The following is a 15,973-nucleotide window of genomic DNA, read 5'->3' on the forward strand; positions in this document are numbered from 1 at the left end:
GGCGGGCGAGTCAGCCCCGCAGCGCCAGGAGCCCGGAGACCTGCGGGTGAGCGGCGGGGAAGGGGCCCGTCGAGGCCCTGGGGCGGCGCGGAGAGGGTCCCCAGGGTCTCGGGGCCGCCGCGGAGCCCCGGCCTGAGGGAGGAGAAGTCGCCGCGGCCGGCGGAGCCGGACGGGCTGAGGGAAAGCCGAGGAGGACTCCGCGGCGCGCGGGAGGGGAGCGCCGGGGGCCCGGGACGCGCACAGGACTCACCGCGCTGGCGGCTGCGGCGCTGGACGACGCGGGCCCGGGCGCGTCCTGCCTCCTCAGGCGCGACTTGAGGCTCTTCATGGCCAAGCGTTGGCAGTCCCGCTCCCAGCCCCGCTCCCAGCGGGCGCGGCGCAGCGCGGCGCCACGGACCCGCGCGCGAACCTTAAAGTCTGCGGGCTGCGAGCGCGCGGAGGAAGGGGCGGCGGAGCAGGCGGTGCCGGCCCCACCTGCCACCTCGGGGCGCCGGGCCGCCGACGGCTGCGAGCCTGCGGCGGGGCTCCCCTCCCGCAGCCAATCCGCCCGCGGCCCTGGCGGGGGTGGGGCAGGCCCCGGCCAATCGGAATCCTGGAAGGGGGAGGGACTTCCCTTTCAAACTTAATAACACCCTTCCTCTCCCTGCTGGAGGAAAACTTTGGAACTTTTGCTGGGGAGCGGCGAAGGTGGGCGCGAGCGGCGTGAAAAGACGCGAGAGCCAGGCTCTAGGTCACCGGCGCCCGCCTACCTGGCTGATGGAGCCCCAGGTCTACAGAGAGCACGGGGTCCAGCCTACGCCAGCTCTAGCTTCTCCGACTCCCCTCCTCTTCCCACCCACGTGCCTTTTCCCCAAGTAAAGTCCCCTTCCTTCCGTCTGGTTCCTGAAAGAATTTGTGGTTACCTGGACACACGCTGGCTTTCAAGAGCAACTTCCCTTCCATCTGCTGACGTTTTACTATACAAATCCCAATACCTGGAAACTACTGTTCGCCTCAGAAACTCCGGAAACAAACAACAGCAGCCTCTGTAAGGAATAAGGTGCTGGTTGTACAGAACATACAGTTAAGAACAGACTTTGAAAGACGTTATAGTAAATCAAAGCTCATGTTAGGTGCTCAATAATTATTTGTTGAGTGAAGAACCCACTGCTTTGGGAGGAAGGAGATGGAATGGGGGACGCGGAGGGGACTTTTGCCATCAATAAAAAATGACCCACATAGCCAAAATGATTCAAGAAGTTGTAAAAGAAAAAAAATATCATGGAGCCAGCCCTGATGGCCTAGGTGTTAAAGTTCTGGGCACTCCGCTTCAGTGGCCGGGTTTGGGTTTCCCAGCGCAGAACTACACCATTTGTCTGTCAGTATCCATGCTGTGGCCCGGTCTCACAGTGAAGAACCAGAAAAACTTACAATTATACACAACTATGTACTGGGGCTTTGGAGGGGGGAGGGAACACAACGTTTCAGGTAAAAATATGGGATGAGTTAATTAATTAACTCATGCTACCCAGAAATCTGGATTAATTAGAATCATTTAAAGGAAGCATGAAGAAACAGGCAGGTGAGCAGCACCCAATAATTTGTCATTAACAGACATCTTCAAAAGTCTTCCCTGGAGTCAATTTTTCCCAGCAAAATGTTTATTCTAGCATGCACCCATTTGAAAAGACAAACAGTCCACGTCTCTTGGCTAACAAAGGATTCTTTTTGTCTGAAAGGTCAGTTGCTTTCTTTGGAATTTTCTTAGAGTAATTTAAGGTTTTCTTTAAATACTGTAAGAAAGTTTTCAGAACTCTCTTGGAGAAACAGCATTCAAAGACTGTGTTAACCCTTAATAGCAAAGTAAATAACAATGAACTACCTGAGAAAATTATTAATTTTTCTCTTGATTAGTTCTAAGGGTAGAAATTTTCTTTGACTCTTCCTCCTTCCTCAAGATCCACATCCATTCAGTTGTAGTTGGCTCTTTAGAGTGTCTGTGAATTGTTACTCTCCATCCTCACCTGACACTGCAGAGCCAAAATTACCTCATACGTGGATATTATGTAAGCTTCCCCACCAGCCACCGACCTCCAGTCTCACCTCTCCCATCACCAGTAAATTACCAACCATCAATAAAAAGTCATGCAAAATATTTCTCCCGTGCTCAAAAACCTTCAGAAGCTAATGAATAAAATCTAACTTCTTTACTTGGCATGTAAGGCCCCACAACATGGACCCAACCCTGGTCTCTAGCTAACACTAAGCAAGTTACTCTTCAGCCCATTCCTCAAACATGGGTCATGCCTTTCAATTTCCACATCTTTGTACTTGCTGATCCTCTCTCTAGTAATTTTCTCTCTGTCTACATTCAGCTAACAAAATCCTAGCCCACCCAAGAAAGATTGGAAGGGGGCACAGAGGGGCTTCTGGAGTACTGTACTACTCTACCTGGGTGCAGGTTACGTAACTAGAGTGTCCACTTTGTGCAAATTCAGTGAGGCTGTACTCTTTATGATATGTACTCTTTTATGTGTGTGTTATACTTTAATAAAATGTTTTTTAACTCATACATCCGTTCCAAATGCCCTCCTCTCTCACAGAGCCTTCCCTGATCACTCAGCTGAAGGTGATCTCTCATCCTCTGAATAATTGTACCTCTCATATGATACTGCCACATATGTTCTGAACAAGAGTTATTTTACCACTTGACTTCAAACTCCTTAAAACCAGGGAATAACTGATGTATTTTTGAATTTCCTAGAATGCTTGCATGTATTAGCTACTCGGTAAATCTTTCTGAATGGATTGATACAGTCTTTTTGGTTATTAGACTAAATTATTGTTGTTTGTTCTGTGCATTCACGTAGCACAGGACTGGTACGCCCCCTGTTGTGAACACAGCAGAGTGGTCTGAGGCTACGGTGCTGCTCAGATCCTTGTACCTCAGTCAACTCCTTTGATCTGGACTGAAGAGAAGCACCCCTTTACCAGCTAGTCCCCTAGTTAAATCTTAAATGTTAAGTGGCTTCCTCTAGCACTGTCTCCGCCCAGTAATTGTCTGTTGAGTTATTAATTGCAGCCTTATATTGTGCTGAGTGTTTCCTGTTAGCATCCAAGTTCTCATAGCTCTGGTAACTGGCCTCTTTTCAGTTGTTACTGGATAAAGCAAAGGAAATAGACAGAGCCACAAGTACAACTTGCATCAAGCTCCAAAAATGTTGGGCAAGTTATTTTTATGAACTGTCTGCATGATGTCCCCATGGTGTCTGTATCCAGTGGCCTCTATGGATTTTTCCAGACTAGAAATTTAATAGCTGATGTCTGCTTATTCCCATTTGAGATGAGCTAAGTAAATAGCACTGGTTTGAATATGCAAGTAAGGCTTTTTTATATTGATCTGGAAGTTCCCTACATGAAGTAAAGTCACTATTATTAGCATTCAGCCAGACAGGTTTTGTTTTGTTAACTATTATCACTATTATTTATTTTTATCTTCTCTTCAAAGTGAAAGGCACTTATCAAACCTAGATGGATTTTTACTTATTACTGTACTGAATCTACATGAGGTTTTTTTTTTTTTTTTTGCTTCTTATGTTTTACAATATGTGAAACCAGGAAGAGAAATGCATTTTTAAAAATTATTTTACTAGGTTATATGTACACATGGTAAAGAAATCTCAAATAACCCAAAGGGGAAGTTAGTCTCCTTACCACTTCTGTCCCTTGGCTCCTGCTGTCAAGGAGCTTGTGTTCTACACTAGGGTGGAAAAGCTAACATATATAGCTCCACTGGAGAGCAACTACTTCCCACACTGTAGGATAGCATCACAGATGTGGGTGGTATTCAGGGAAAGAAAAGATTAGTAAACAAGTGTGCATGAAGGGAGGGCACCCAAGGTTGGGTGGGGCTTCCATGAGTGCACACAGGTGAGAAGGAACCCCAGGGAGGCAGAGGATACCCAGGGCAACCAGACAGAGCAGGTAAGAGAGCACCGTTGGGAGATGCTCACTGATAACAATGTGATGATAATGGCAACAGGAAGACAAATGCAATTCCTTAGAAGGAGGAGAATAGTGAGTTGACACACAAAATTGAAAATTTACACACAAAATGTTCCTTTTTCAAACAGGAAGATCTCCTTCCAGACAAGCTTCAGTTATGAATTCCATGTCCAATGACTTCTCTCTTCATTTCAGAGCTTCCTACCACTCCTGGGAGCCCCAGGGAATCTGGCCAACAAAGCTAGTCAATAATTCCATTCTCTCCCAGTTCAAATGCCAAGGCAGATAGCTGGCAGAGCCACATGTGGCCACAGGATCACGAGGAAGGGCACCCCCACTCACAACCCATCCAGCAGCCCCAGGAATGAGAGACCTGAGGCAGTTCTCACACCCTCTTCTCCTGCCACATTCAAAATTAAAACACATTACGAAAGAGAGCTCTACAAAAAATAAATAGGTCATCCCTGGCACTAATTTTAAAACCATCTGCATTTCTAGTAAGCTCTCCAATGACTCCATCCAAAACTACAGTAGGAAGAAGAAAAGTAGGAAGAGGAGATAGCTTCTGTTCCATATAACCAGACACTTATGTGAGTTTTCTTAGTTATTCAGCCCGGAAACTTCTCTGGATGCCAATTCCCTGTTACAGAAGCTTATTTAATCTCTCCTGCTGAGGGTTGTTTTGGGTTCTGCTAGTTATCTCCCAAAGAGGGCTGCTTTCCACCTATCTCTCTGTCCTCCTTAGCATTTACAGACTGTCATTCACCTGTGATACATCAAGAGTGCCATTAGTTTCAATACTGAAAGAGGGAGCAAAAAAGCAGGGAGAGGCATGAAGAGGAACAAAACTAGACTTCCTTGGCATAATTGAGTTTCTGCCTAAAAGCAGTGGAGATACCCACAGTTATTTCTTTGAATGCAGGTTTACTGTCAAGAAAACCTATCCCGTTTCATTTGGTGAAAATTAACCTTTGTTATCAATTCTTGATTACACAAAGCTCCAGAAATACTGTTGGCTTCACTTTAATGAGATTGATGGCCCTGAGTGCATATGGTTCAAAGTCAGAAGCTCTTTATTGCCTCTTTTAAAACAGGCTACTCATCCTGGAGCCAGATGAACGCAAGGAATTTGGTTCAGGGATCAGTAACCATCTGACTCCATAGTAAACTTCCCTGGACCTTGGAGTTTTCTTATCTCAGTCAGGATACCAGGATAAGCACAAACAATGACCCAACAGACTTTCGAGACTTCAGTACTGTCGAATAAGTTGAAATGATTCTTGCTTTTGAATTGAAAATATGGCAAATAAAGACTATCTATGTAGATTTTAAATGATAGTTTTACTTGTCCTCCTTATAATTTTTCCCTTCCGGATTGCCAGGGGCCTTTAAAAATTCTGGCAAGATATTAGTAAATACTCTTAATTGAATAATTAAATTACCAGCAAATTATGTGATCACGAGTTACTCCGTGCCAATCTTTGCTACTTATCCTAATGAAAGAACATTGCAGACAGAATAAGTCAAGGTAAATCTCATGTTCAAATGCTCTTGGTAAATGACTCAAGCTTTGGGATGCACATTTAACAATGAACTTATAGTCACTTAGATTAAAATTATTGTTGACTAAAGTGGTTTAAGTTATGCCAAAAGGAAGGTCATAGGCAATATATTGGATATATAGAAGTTCTAATAAAGATATATGTAAATATGCTTTTTTATGTATATTATATATTATATCACATAGCATTATATATTATATGCTTTTTTAAATGTACTATTTGGAATTCTTTTTTAAAATAACTTAACAAATGAATACATCGTTGTATACATCCTGACTTTTATACAAAAAATTGAACCCATATGAGTGTGGGTAAAATATGTATTTTAAAAGGTTAATCTTAAAAATTAGTTCCTTGCATGATGTCATATGGGATTTATGTATGTATGTGTGTATGTTTAGACTTGATTATCAAAAGACTCAGACTTTTGATCTGAGCCAAACCCCATGGCGTAGTGGTTGTTTGGCGTGCTCCACTTTGGTGGCTGAGGTTCGCAGGTTGAGATTCCAGGTGTGGACTTACACCATTTGTCAGTCATGCTATGGCAGCAAGCCACATATAAAGTGGAACTAGATTGGCACAGGTGTTAGGTCAGGGCTGATCTTCCTCAGCAAAAAAAAGACTCAGACTTTTGTTTCCTGGAAGAGAATAGATTGTGAAAAATTTTTCCTGCATGTCCTTTCTTCAAAACTACTTGCACCAATGTTTAAATTATCCTTAAAAATTTAAGTATAATTTTGTATCAAATTGCTAAGTAATACTTAATTACAATGCTTATTTGAGAGAACATTTTAAAGGTACAATGTTTGCATATAGTGGCATTATTCCACATTGCATATAAGCCATAAGGGCTGTTTTAAAAGCACACTTTATTCAAAGAGACTTGTCCACTGTTATGCCCTCATAGATTAGCCATTTGTATATTCTTTACATCATCTATATCGATTTAGTACAAGTATCAAAAGACATTCTATAGCAGTGAATCAATGTATGCTTTTCCTAATGCTGTTTCATGAATGCTGTTGCCACAAGCAAAATATATAAAATAACTAATAAATTAAAATACCGACATATTCTGGACTTCAAAAAAGTTACGTTTTAGTTTTGCTGTGCTAGGGAGAAGCATGTATGCATTATGCTCCATAAACTTCAAAACCATCCCTCAACCTAAACAACAATTAAGAGCAGTTCCTTTGAACCTTAGAAGGGTGTAGTCCATGAATTGCCTAAGATCTAGGCATAGCATTTTCAGGCTAAACTAAAAGGTATGTTTCTTCCACTACTGAGACATGGAGCTCTCAAAATAATCAGCTCTCAAGATCCATCAACTTTTTGGCCTACAACTCTAAAGTGACACTCATCAAGTCAGCAAGTGCAAATAAGCCTAAAAATCCTAATACTCAGAGGATAGGGCTCTTATTAGACAAATAAACCCTAATTAAAGTAACTTTGGGGAATTTCCCAATATGAATCACAGCAAATCACCTAACAACAATAAAGGTTGCTCACACTACCACAGAAACACTTAGAGCCGGAAAACTCCCAGCCAAGATCACATTGCTCCCGCCAAGCCAACACTATCCAGCCTATGCCAGAATGTTAACACTTTAAATGCTTTTGTTTAAATCACACTTCGTCCCAAAAAGAAATTGGGGTGACTTATAACAAATTTCACTACCATATTTCCAATAACAAAAGTAGGAAATAAACCTGAGCAAGGGAGAATTTTCTTTTCACTGGTAGTACAAGTATTATTGCTGCCCTTGAGTTTGAAATTTGACTTTCAGCTTCCTAATGGCCAGAGCCAAACAAAAATGGAAACAATCAGTGACAGCTTTAATACTAAAAAAAGAGAAGGCACAGCAAATTCTCAACAGAGGTAAAATTTTCCTGATGCTGCATTCTAAAATAAATTTCTCATATGGGTGTGGCTTTACATATAGGACAGTGAGCAATGTAGCAGACAATGTCCTCAACTACATTTATGAGTGTAGTGTTTAGAAATATGTCTGTTGGGTGTCCACGATGTGCATTTATTCATACAGCGATTGTTGGTTAGTCACAGATGATGTGTGAGTGCTGGGAAAACAGAAGGGAACAAGGTAGACAAAGGGTCTTAGGGAGCTTAATTCTAGCAAGAGTGGGGGGTGAAGAGACAAAGCCAACAGACAAACCAGTGACCAAGATCACTTCAGAGAGTAGTACATGGGAAAGCAAAGCTAGTCATGTGCTAGGGAACAAGGGGCGGGGGGGCGCTACTGTAGAGTGGGTGGTCAAAGAAGTTCTTTCTGGAGAAGTGACTTTGAACTAAGGTCAGAATGACAGAAAGGAGCCTGCCAAGCATAGATGTGGAGGAAGAATACTCTAGGCAGAGGAAACAGCAAATGTAAAGGCCTTAAGGGGAGGTCCAGCTTAGCATGTGGCAGGAGCATATTGAAGGCCAGTGTGGCTGGAGCATAGTGAGAGAAGAATATGAGCAAGATGAATTTGGAGAGGCAGGCTGGGGCCAACACAAGTAGGGTATTATGCGCCAAAGTAAGGATTTTGGGTTGCTTTCTAGTATGAAGCCTGTTAAACAGGGGATGATGTGATCTTTTTTATAGACCTTCCTGCTTCTGGGGAGAAAATTGATCATAAATGACCAAGAGAGGACATGAACAGGACATGAACAGGATTAGAATATAGTCTAGAAATAGAACTAACTTGCTGGTAGATTGGATACAAAGAGTGAGACATTAAGCAACTAGGTGGATGGTGGTGCCATTTACTGAGTGGAGATGACTGACTACAGAAGTTATTTTTTGAAGGGAAAGTCAAGAGTTCTATTTTGGTCATGCTGGTTTGAGCTGCTCATTGAGCATCCAAGTGGGGATATATTAAATAGACAGCCTAAACAGCAAGAGTGAAACTCATTGGAAAGGTGGGGCTGGAGACACAGATTTGGAAATCAAGGGCAAATAAATGGAATTTAAGGCTATGGGACCAGATGAGATCTATTATGGAAGAGAAGGGCCAAGGGCCAAGATGTGGGTACTGCAACATTTGGAAAACAGCAGAGGAAAAGGTTCCCACAAAGGAGACAGAGGGAATGGCTAGAGAGCAGGCAGAAAACCAGTGTGGTGACTCGGAGGTCAGCCCTGCCAAATACTGTTGAAAGCGGAGAAGTGTGAAGATAGATGGGTGACCATTGGGTTTAGCATTGTGGATGCTACTAAAAGCTTTGACAAAATGGTTTCCATCAGGTTTGGTGAGAGAAGTCTGGCTAAAGTAGATTCAAGAAAGAATGGGAGTAGAATGGTCAGTAGAGGGGGAAGGACTGATGAAACAGAGAAGGGGGACACCTTTAGGAGTTAAGTCCTTGAGAAGATGAAAAGGAATGTGATCCCTTAAACAGAAGCTTAGACATGTCTTCTGTAGTAACAGAGTGAAGGCAAAAAATACAGATTCAAATATACATAGGTTGGCATATTTAGTGGAAAGAGAAGAAGGTCTCAAGTGGATTTCTTCTGGTTTCTCACAAATCATGATCATCAGTTAAAAGGAAGATGGACAGTGAGGAAACAGGGTTTTTGGAAGTTTGAAGAGAAATGAGAAAGTATGAAATAGCCAATATTTTTCAACACTCCAACTCCAAAATGTCAACTTGTTCTGCCTGACCTAAGAAATCCCCAATGTGATTCTGAGAGTATGAAGATGATTTCTCAATTGATATCTTTCTACCAGCAAAGGGATCGGTCCAGGAGGGAGCCTCAGTATCTAAACCTCCAAGTAGCAAACATTGGTTAATTTGTGTTCCTAAGCTATACAGATATTTGTCAAAATGTTTGTTTACCAAAGCGCCACATCTCACCCTTTCATGTATGTATGAACTCCACAGCACAAAATCCTACTACAACTCTTACCATATAATAACTAAAATGTGTTGAGATAGTACCATGCACCAAACACGGTGCTAAGTTCTTTACATGTGTTAATTTCTGGTAATCCTCCAGCAACTAAATGAACATGATGTACTATTATTATCCCAGTTTTGTACATGATGAAGCTGAACCTTACAGAGGCTAAATTATATCAATATTAGAGACTATAAAGTTGTCCGTGAGATAGGAAGGATAGAGTCAGCAATTATTGACACCGTGTGGTTATGAATGGAGTTGTATAAATAAATGTAAAACCAAAACCTAATAAGGTATTCATGGTTGTAAATAATTTGTCTATTGAGAAAAAAACTATAAAGCCAAAACTTAAATAAAATGACCTATACTTCAGGGGTGGTGGAGGAAGCCCTGGATTGTAATAATTGCCGATTTCCCTGGTGTAAACACTCCACCATGGAGTTCAAGCTACCAATGTGATGTCAACCAGTTCACAAAATTCTTTAAAATTTATCAATCAGCTTTTGTGAGTTATCTCCAGCATACCAATGGAAGATGCTAGTATGAATCCTTCTGGTACCACCAGAACTCATGTTTTCTTGGGTATGTCTAGCAAGGATAACTTTGAGATCCCAGAACTCCAGTTGATCTGAGACTATAGACCCCCTCCTAGAGACCACGTGAAGGAAATAAAAAGGGAACTCTAGCCATGAATTTTATTGATTTTAATGTGTTTTTGAAATTAGGGTTAGAAATAAGTGTAATAGAACATCTTGTTTCAGTATGCAAATTATGTTTTTATTTTCTCTCTTTTTTTCAAAATATTGAAAAGATTAAGTGAATAAGCTATAATTAGACATAGAGATCCGCAGAGTGTTCATTTCCCGTGATTCAACATGTCTATGTAATTTCAAGCCTAAATTCTTATGCAGTAGTTATACAGCTTCCTCAAGGAACTGCTTGAGAAGTTGTTGTTGACCTATTGGATAATGTAAGTGACCGAATTTTCTGTATGAAAACAGTTCACACACAGAGATTTAGCTTAATGCCTACTTAGACAAAGGATTCATTGACCTTCTGGTTTCAGGTTTAAGAATATGAATACTCATCAAAGTGGGGTATTTATAAAGTCATGGATGATTGTTATGTGAACTTTCAGAATTATGTCTTTCCGGTTTCATTTCTGATTCATGTCGGAACACGTATAGTGTAGAGTCAGGATTGAAAGAAGACTCTAGGGTAGAATCCAGTTTTCTTTCAGACACGTTCCCTAGATTTTTTTTCTATGTCAATGTTCCTAGTATTGTAGAAACACTGCATTCTTTTGTCACTTTAAACAAAAAACTAGTGAATGCTGTCCAAAATTGAGATTCTAGAAAAATATCTCAAAAGACAAGTGAAGTAACAAACAGCATCATTAAAAACAGGGAGAATTAGTCAACATGAGAGCTTGTGATTGAGAAAATTCATTCACTCATTCACTATTTACTGAGTACCTACTATGTGCCAGGCACTGTTCAGGGTCATTAAGATTAATCATTGTTCCTAAAGGAGAAAGATTGAAAAGTGATGAGTGTCAGTGTGGCTGGAACAGAATGAGAAAGGGCAAGAGAGGGAGATGACCTGAGAGACAGAAGGTGGAGCAAGAATGTAGACCATGTGGTGCCTGTAGGATATTTAAGGGCTTAAGACTTTTCTCTGAGGGACATGGGAAACCATATCAGGATTTTGCAACAATCCAGGTGAGAAGAAATGGTGACCAGATCAGGGTAGTAGCAATAGAGAAGTGATCAGATTCTGAATATATCTTGAAGGTTGAGCCAATAAAAATCCTTGATAGATTGATGTAAAATGTGAGAGAGAGTCAATTATGAATCCAGGCACCTGGAAGGATAGAGTTGTCATCCACTGAGGTGGGCAAGGCTGTGGGGGGAGCAGGTTGTAGGGAAGGATTAGGGAAGATCAGGAGTTCAGTATGGGACATGATAGTATGAGATGTCTATTGCATATCTAAGTGGAGATGACAAGTAGGAGACTGGATGTGAATGTGGAGTCCAGGAGAAAGGGCAGGGATGGAGAGATAAACTTGGGGGTCATCAGGATATAGTCGATATGAGACTGTATGAGGTCACCAAAGGAGGAAATATGGATAAAGAAAAGAGGACCAAGGACTAAGGTCTGGGGCACTCCAATATTAACAGGTTGGGAGAAGACAAGGAACCTGCAAAGGAGATGAAGAAGTGGCATCCAGTGAAGAGGGAGGAACACCAAGATTCTGGAGTCCTGGAAACCAAATAAAGGAAGTATATCAAGGAGGAGGGCATGGTCAGCTGGGTCAATGCTAATCAGTTGTGCCTGTGAGGACTGAAAATTACCACTGGATTTATCGCTGTAGAGGTCATTGGAGACCTGAACCGTGGGCAAGTTAGTGGGGTAGTGGGTACAAAGACCTGACTTCAGTGGCTTTAAGAGGAAACGAGAGGAGGGGAACTGGAAACTACAATAACAGATAACTCTTTCAAGGAGTTCTGGTGCAAAGGGAGTGAGGAAATGAGGCAGAGCTGGCGGAGAAATAAGAACAAGAGAAATTTTCCTCAGATGGGAGAGATTAACAGGATGTCTCTGAATAAGTTATATATATATAGCTCCATGTACACACTCTAATCTTAGCACTTTTTTATACTGTTGATATGTCTTTCTCCCTCAATAAATCATGAGTTTCTTGAGGACAGGGACCTTGTTTCATTCATCTTTACATGCCCGTAGGCTAACCCTGAGTAGTAGTTTTCCATTGCTGCTGTAGAAAATTACTACAAATTTAGTGGCTTAAAGCAACACAGGTCTATAAATTAGAGTCTGACACAGGTCTCACTGGGCTAAAATCAAGGTGTCAGCAGAGTGTTCATTCCTTTGTTTTTTCCAGCTTCTAGAGATTGCCCATATTCCTTGGCTCATGGTCCCTTTCTCTATCTTCAAAGCCAGTATCATTGCATCTCTCTGACCGTTCTTCCCTAGTCACATCGCCCTCTGACTCTGAAATCAACTAGGAAAGATTCTCTGATTTTAAGGAGACATGCGATTAGATTGGGCCCACCCAGACTGTGCAAGATAACATCTCCATCTCAAGGTCCTTAATATAACCAAAGGGTCCTTTTGCTATGTAAGGTAACATATTCACAGGTTCTGGGGATTAAGACGTGGATGTCTTTAGAAGTCATTATTCTACTTATCATATCCAGTGACTGACACACAGATAAACAAACATTTGAAATACAAACCTTATGCATGCTTCCTTTTGACGTTTATCATACTACATTACAAAAGCCTGAATTCCTTAAATGCCTCTAATCTCTATGAGAGCAGAAACTGGTTCACTTTTGGTCTTCACTGTATTCCCAGCACTTAGCGTAGGGCATGAAGTAGGTGCTTAATTAATATTTGTTGAATGACTGAACAAATAAATCTATGAGTAAACCTGTTCTTTCATGTGTAGGGGAAATCTTTTCTTTGGGTTCAGCAGATAATACCTGACCCTTTCAAGGGAAACAGAGTCAGTTTATCACCCTCGTCTTCTGTTAAGTCTAACATAACATGATTATACACAATCTAGCTCTACACATATACAACTTTTTAATGTAAAAGTGGAAGTGTCCTAAGACAAACTTTTGTACACCTCGCTTGTTTATTTGACAATGTCAATATTTCCAACAGCTGCTTATATGCCCTTAAATAGAGATGCAAGAAAGTATTAAACCTTTATAAACAGGGCCCTAAAGTGGTGACTCAAATATGGTTGAATTGCAGGCATCTGAGACAGACAGAATGTGACTGGTCCTGTGTGTGGGAAGGGAAACGGAGGGCACTGTAGTGTAGGTGAGGCACCTGGAAGCCCAGACGGGTGTCACAAGCAAATCTTAAGGAAAGGAAAGTAGAGAGGGTTGCAACAACCAGAAGGCAGCCAAAGAAATTCGGATGCCAGAAGAGGGAAGGCAGAGAGAGCAGAAGGAATGGACATTCAGGGCTTTTCACACCCTGTCTCCCCCCACCTCCGCCCATCCAGGTGCATCTCTGCTCCCCTAAGTGTGCGTTTCCTCTCCCAGCCGCTGTCCCTCAGCATGCACATTCCTGCGCCTTTGCTCACATCTTCCTGCTTCCCAGGATGCATTTGAAACCATTGCCCACACCCTCCTTCCTGAGCTGGCACCTACCCAGGTTCCTGGGTCACCTTGCCCTACTGGTATTCCCACTACCTCTTTGAGCTTTCTTCATTCATCTCTGGATCCCTTCCGTATTAGTTTCCTAGGCTGCTGTAACAAGTACCACAAACTTCGAGGCTGAAAACAACAGAAATGTATCATCTCACAGTTCTGGAGGCTAGAAGTTAAAAATCAAGGTGTTGGCAGGGCCGTGCTCTCTCTGAAACCTGTAGTGGAGAATCATTGTCTCCTCTAGCTTCTGACGCTTGCTGGCAATTCTTGGCTTATAGATGCATCACACCGATCTCTGCCTCCCTCATCATCACATGGCCATCTCCCTGTGTGTCTCTACATCGTCTTTTTTCTGAGTGTCTTCTCCTCTTCTTATAAGGACACCAGTCATAGCAGATAAAGGGCCCATCCTACTCTAGTTGACCTCATCTTTATCCAACTAATTACATCAGCAATGACCCTATCTCCCAACCAGGTCACATTCACAAGCACCAGGGGTTAAGTCTTGAATATATCTTTTTTGGGGGAAAAACAGTTCAACTCATAACATCTTCCTATAAAACAGTGGTCTACAGAGACACCCCCCCCCAAACACACACACACACACACACACACACGCCCAGAGTGCACAAGATAATCCTTTGAAGAAAGGGAAGAAAATATTAAAATTTCTATTTCTACTTAACTTTTCCTAAAAAAAAAAGAAAGAAATTAAGCCTTAGTAATATTTAATGTGTGGACTGATACTGGCAACTTCCTTGTATTCCATTTATCAACGCCCCATGTGCTGCCCTGTGAGGTGGGGTCCTGAGGGAAGAGCAGACTCAGTGCACAGGGCTTGATGGGAGAGCCCCTGCTTCCTGTTTGATCTCAGTGTAGCACCACATATCGCAATCTATGTGATTCAAGATATCATCAATGTGACTACTTTTATAAAAGCAAGACCTTTAAATAGCAGACTCTTTACAATACTTTGTGCTGAGATAAACCACAGAGTACTCCAAAATTCAACTGCAAGATGAGGTTGCACTTTATTTTACAAAATTACAAGTTTTCCAATTTGCTAGCTTTTTCCATGATGACAAGTAACAGCAAGTAGTATGCTACCTAGCAAATATTTTTGGGAAAAACACAAAAGGCTGGAACTGGAAAACCATCACAAAGTTGGGTCTTCTGTGAAAGGATGCACTGGAAAATACCACTCACCAGCAGAGATGGATGGGGAAATGTGTCAGAGTCTGTTTGGTGTTCAGGTGGAGAAAAGGAAGTCTCCATTAAGGATTTTTAACCCCATGCCTGGCCCCACATCATTTGAGAGTTTGAAACTATACTAACTGCATGGACCAGGCACCTCAAAGCCAGGAAATTGGCATTAAAAGTTCTTCTTAAGCCACTTACATCCCTGACAGAAGCAAACTCAAACCAACTCAGATGGACACTCCCTCAACCTACGTGTGACAAGATCCTTTTTAATACAGCTTTTTTAATAAGTAAAATATTTGCATGGTTAAAAGCCAGTTGGGAAGCGATAGTAGTCCAGGTTAGAGGTTCTGGCACATGGTCTAGAGTCGGGTGGAAGCTAGGAGATGGATTTGAGAGATTTTAGGGAGATAATCAATAGGCTTTGATGACTGATTTGGATGTGGTGGGTGAAAGAGTGGAAAGTTAAGGATGACTTCCTGGTTTTTAATTCACACACCTGGGCAACATAATATTGTCTTTTACCAAGAGGACACACAGGAGCAGCAACAGGTTTGTGGGACAAGAAAGTTTGTTCAGCTTGGGATATGCTGAGCTAGAGTTGTCTACAATGCATCCACATCCAGCAGCAAGGAGGATATTCTGGTCTGGCTCTGCAGATAAAAACTTGGATGTTGTTAGCACATGTAAATGGTGATGTGAGCCATAGGAATGGATAAGAAAGCCCAGGAAGTGTGTGGAGGCATCCAAGCCTGAGGAATGGCAGCTCTTAGAGGATGAGTGGAGAAACACAGGCCAGCAAAGAGAGAGAGAAGGAAAGTCAGCAACTCTAGGGTCACAGAGGCCAAATGTCAGTAAATATTAAGCGCAAGTGATCTTGACAGAAGTCAACACCACTTTCCTTCTAACAGTGATCCTCACAGAGAGCACAGCTTATCCAAACACTCAGAACATTTCTGAGCCACACCTCTGCCCAATCTCCATTCAGGAGAGAGCAAATAAACCTGAGTCATCCAACACAGCAAGGCTGTATTTGCACCATTGATGACAATTATTTAGGACATTTATTTGCTCTTCTTTCTTGGTATTTCAATATTTCAATTAAACAATGGGCAGAGCAGCAGTTGATTATTATAATTGTAAA

The 15,973-nt window shown here is 42.0% G+C and overlaps 1 protein-coding gene across 1 annotated transcript in view; it reads right to left on the reverse strand.

Annotated features, from left to right (window-relative positions):
- LOC124235541 (uveal autoantigen with coiled-coil domains and ankyrin repeats) overlaps window positions 1-513 on the reverse strand; it is an 83,398-nt gene extending 82,885 nt beyond the window's left edge. Inside the window, exon 1 of the mRNA XM_046653726.1 lies at window positions 251-513. Coding sequence (XP_046509682.1) covers window positions 251-328 — 78 coding nt within the window. The 5' untranslated portion in view covers window positions 329-513. The remainder of the gene's footprint in view (window positions 1-250) is intronic.
- Between the last annotated feature and the right edge of the window lie 15,460 nt (window positions 514-15,973).

Source organism: Equus quagga, chromosome 2, assembly GCF_021613505.1.
Source record: "Equus quagga isolate Etosha38 chromosome 2, UCLA_HA_Equagga_1.0, whole genome shotgun sequence".
In the NCBI taxonomy this organism is placed as follows: domain Eukaryota; kingdom Metazoa; phylum Chordata; class Mammalia; order Perissodactyla; family Equidae; genus Equus; species Equus quagga.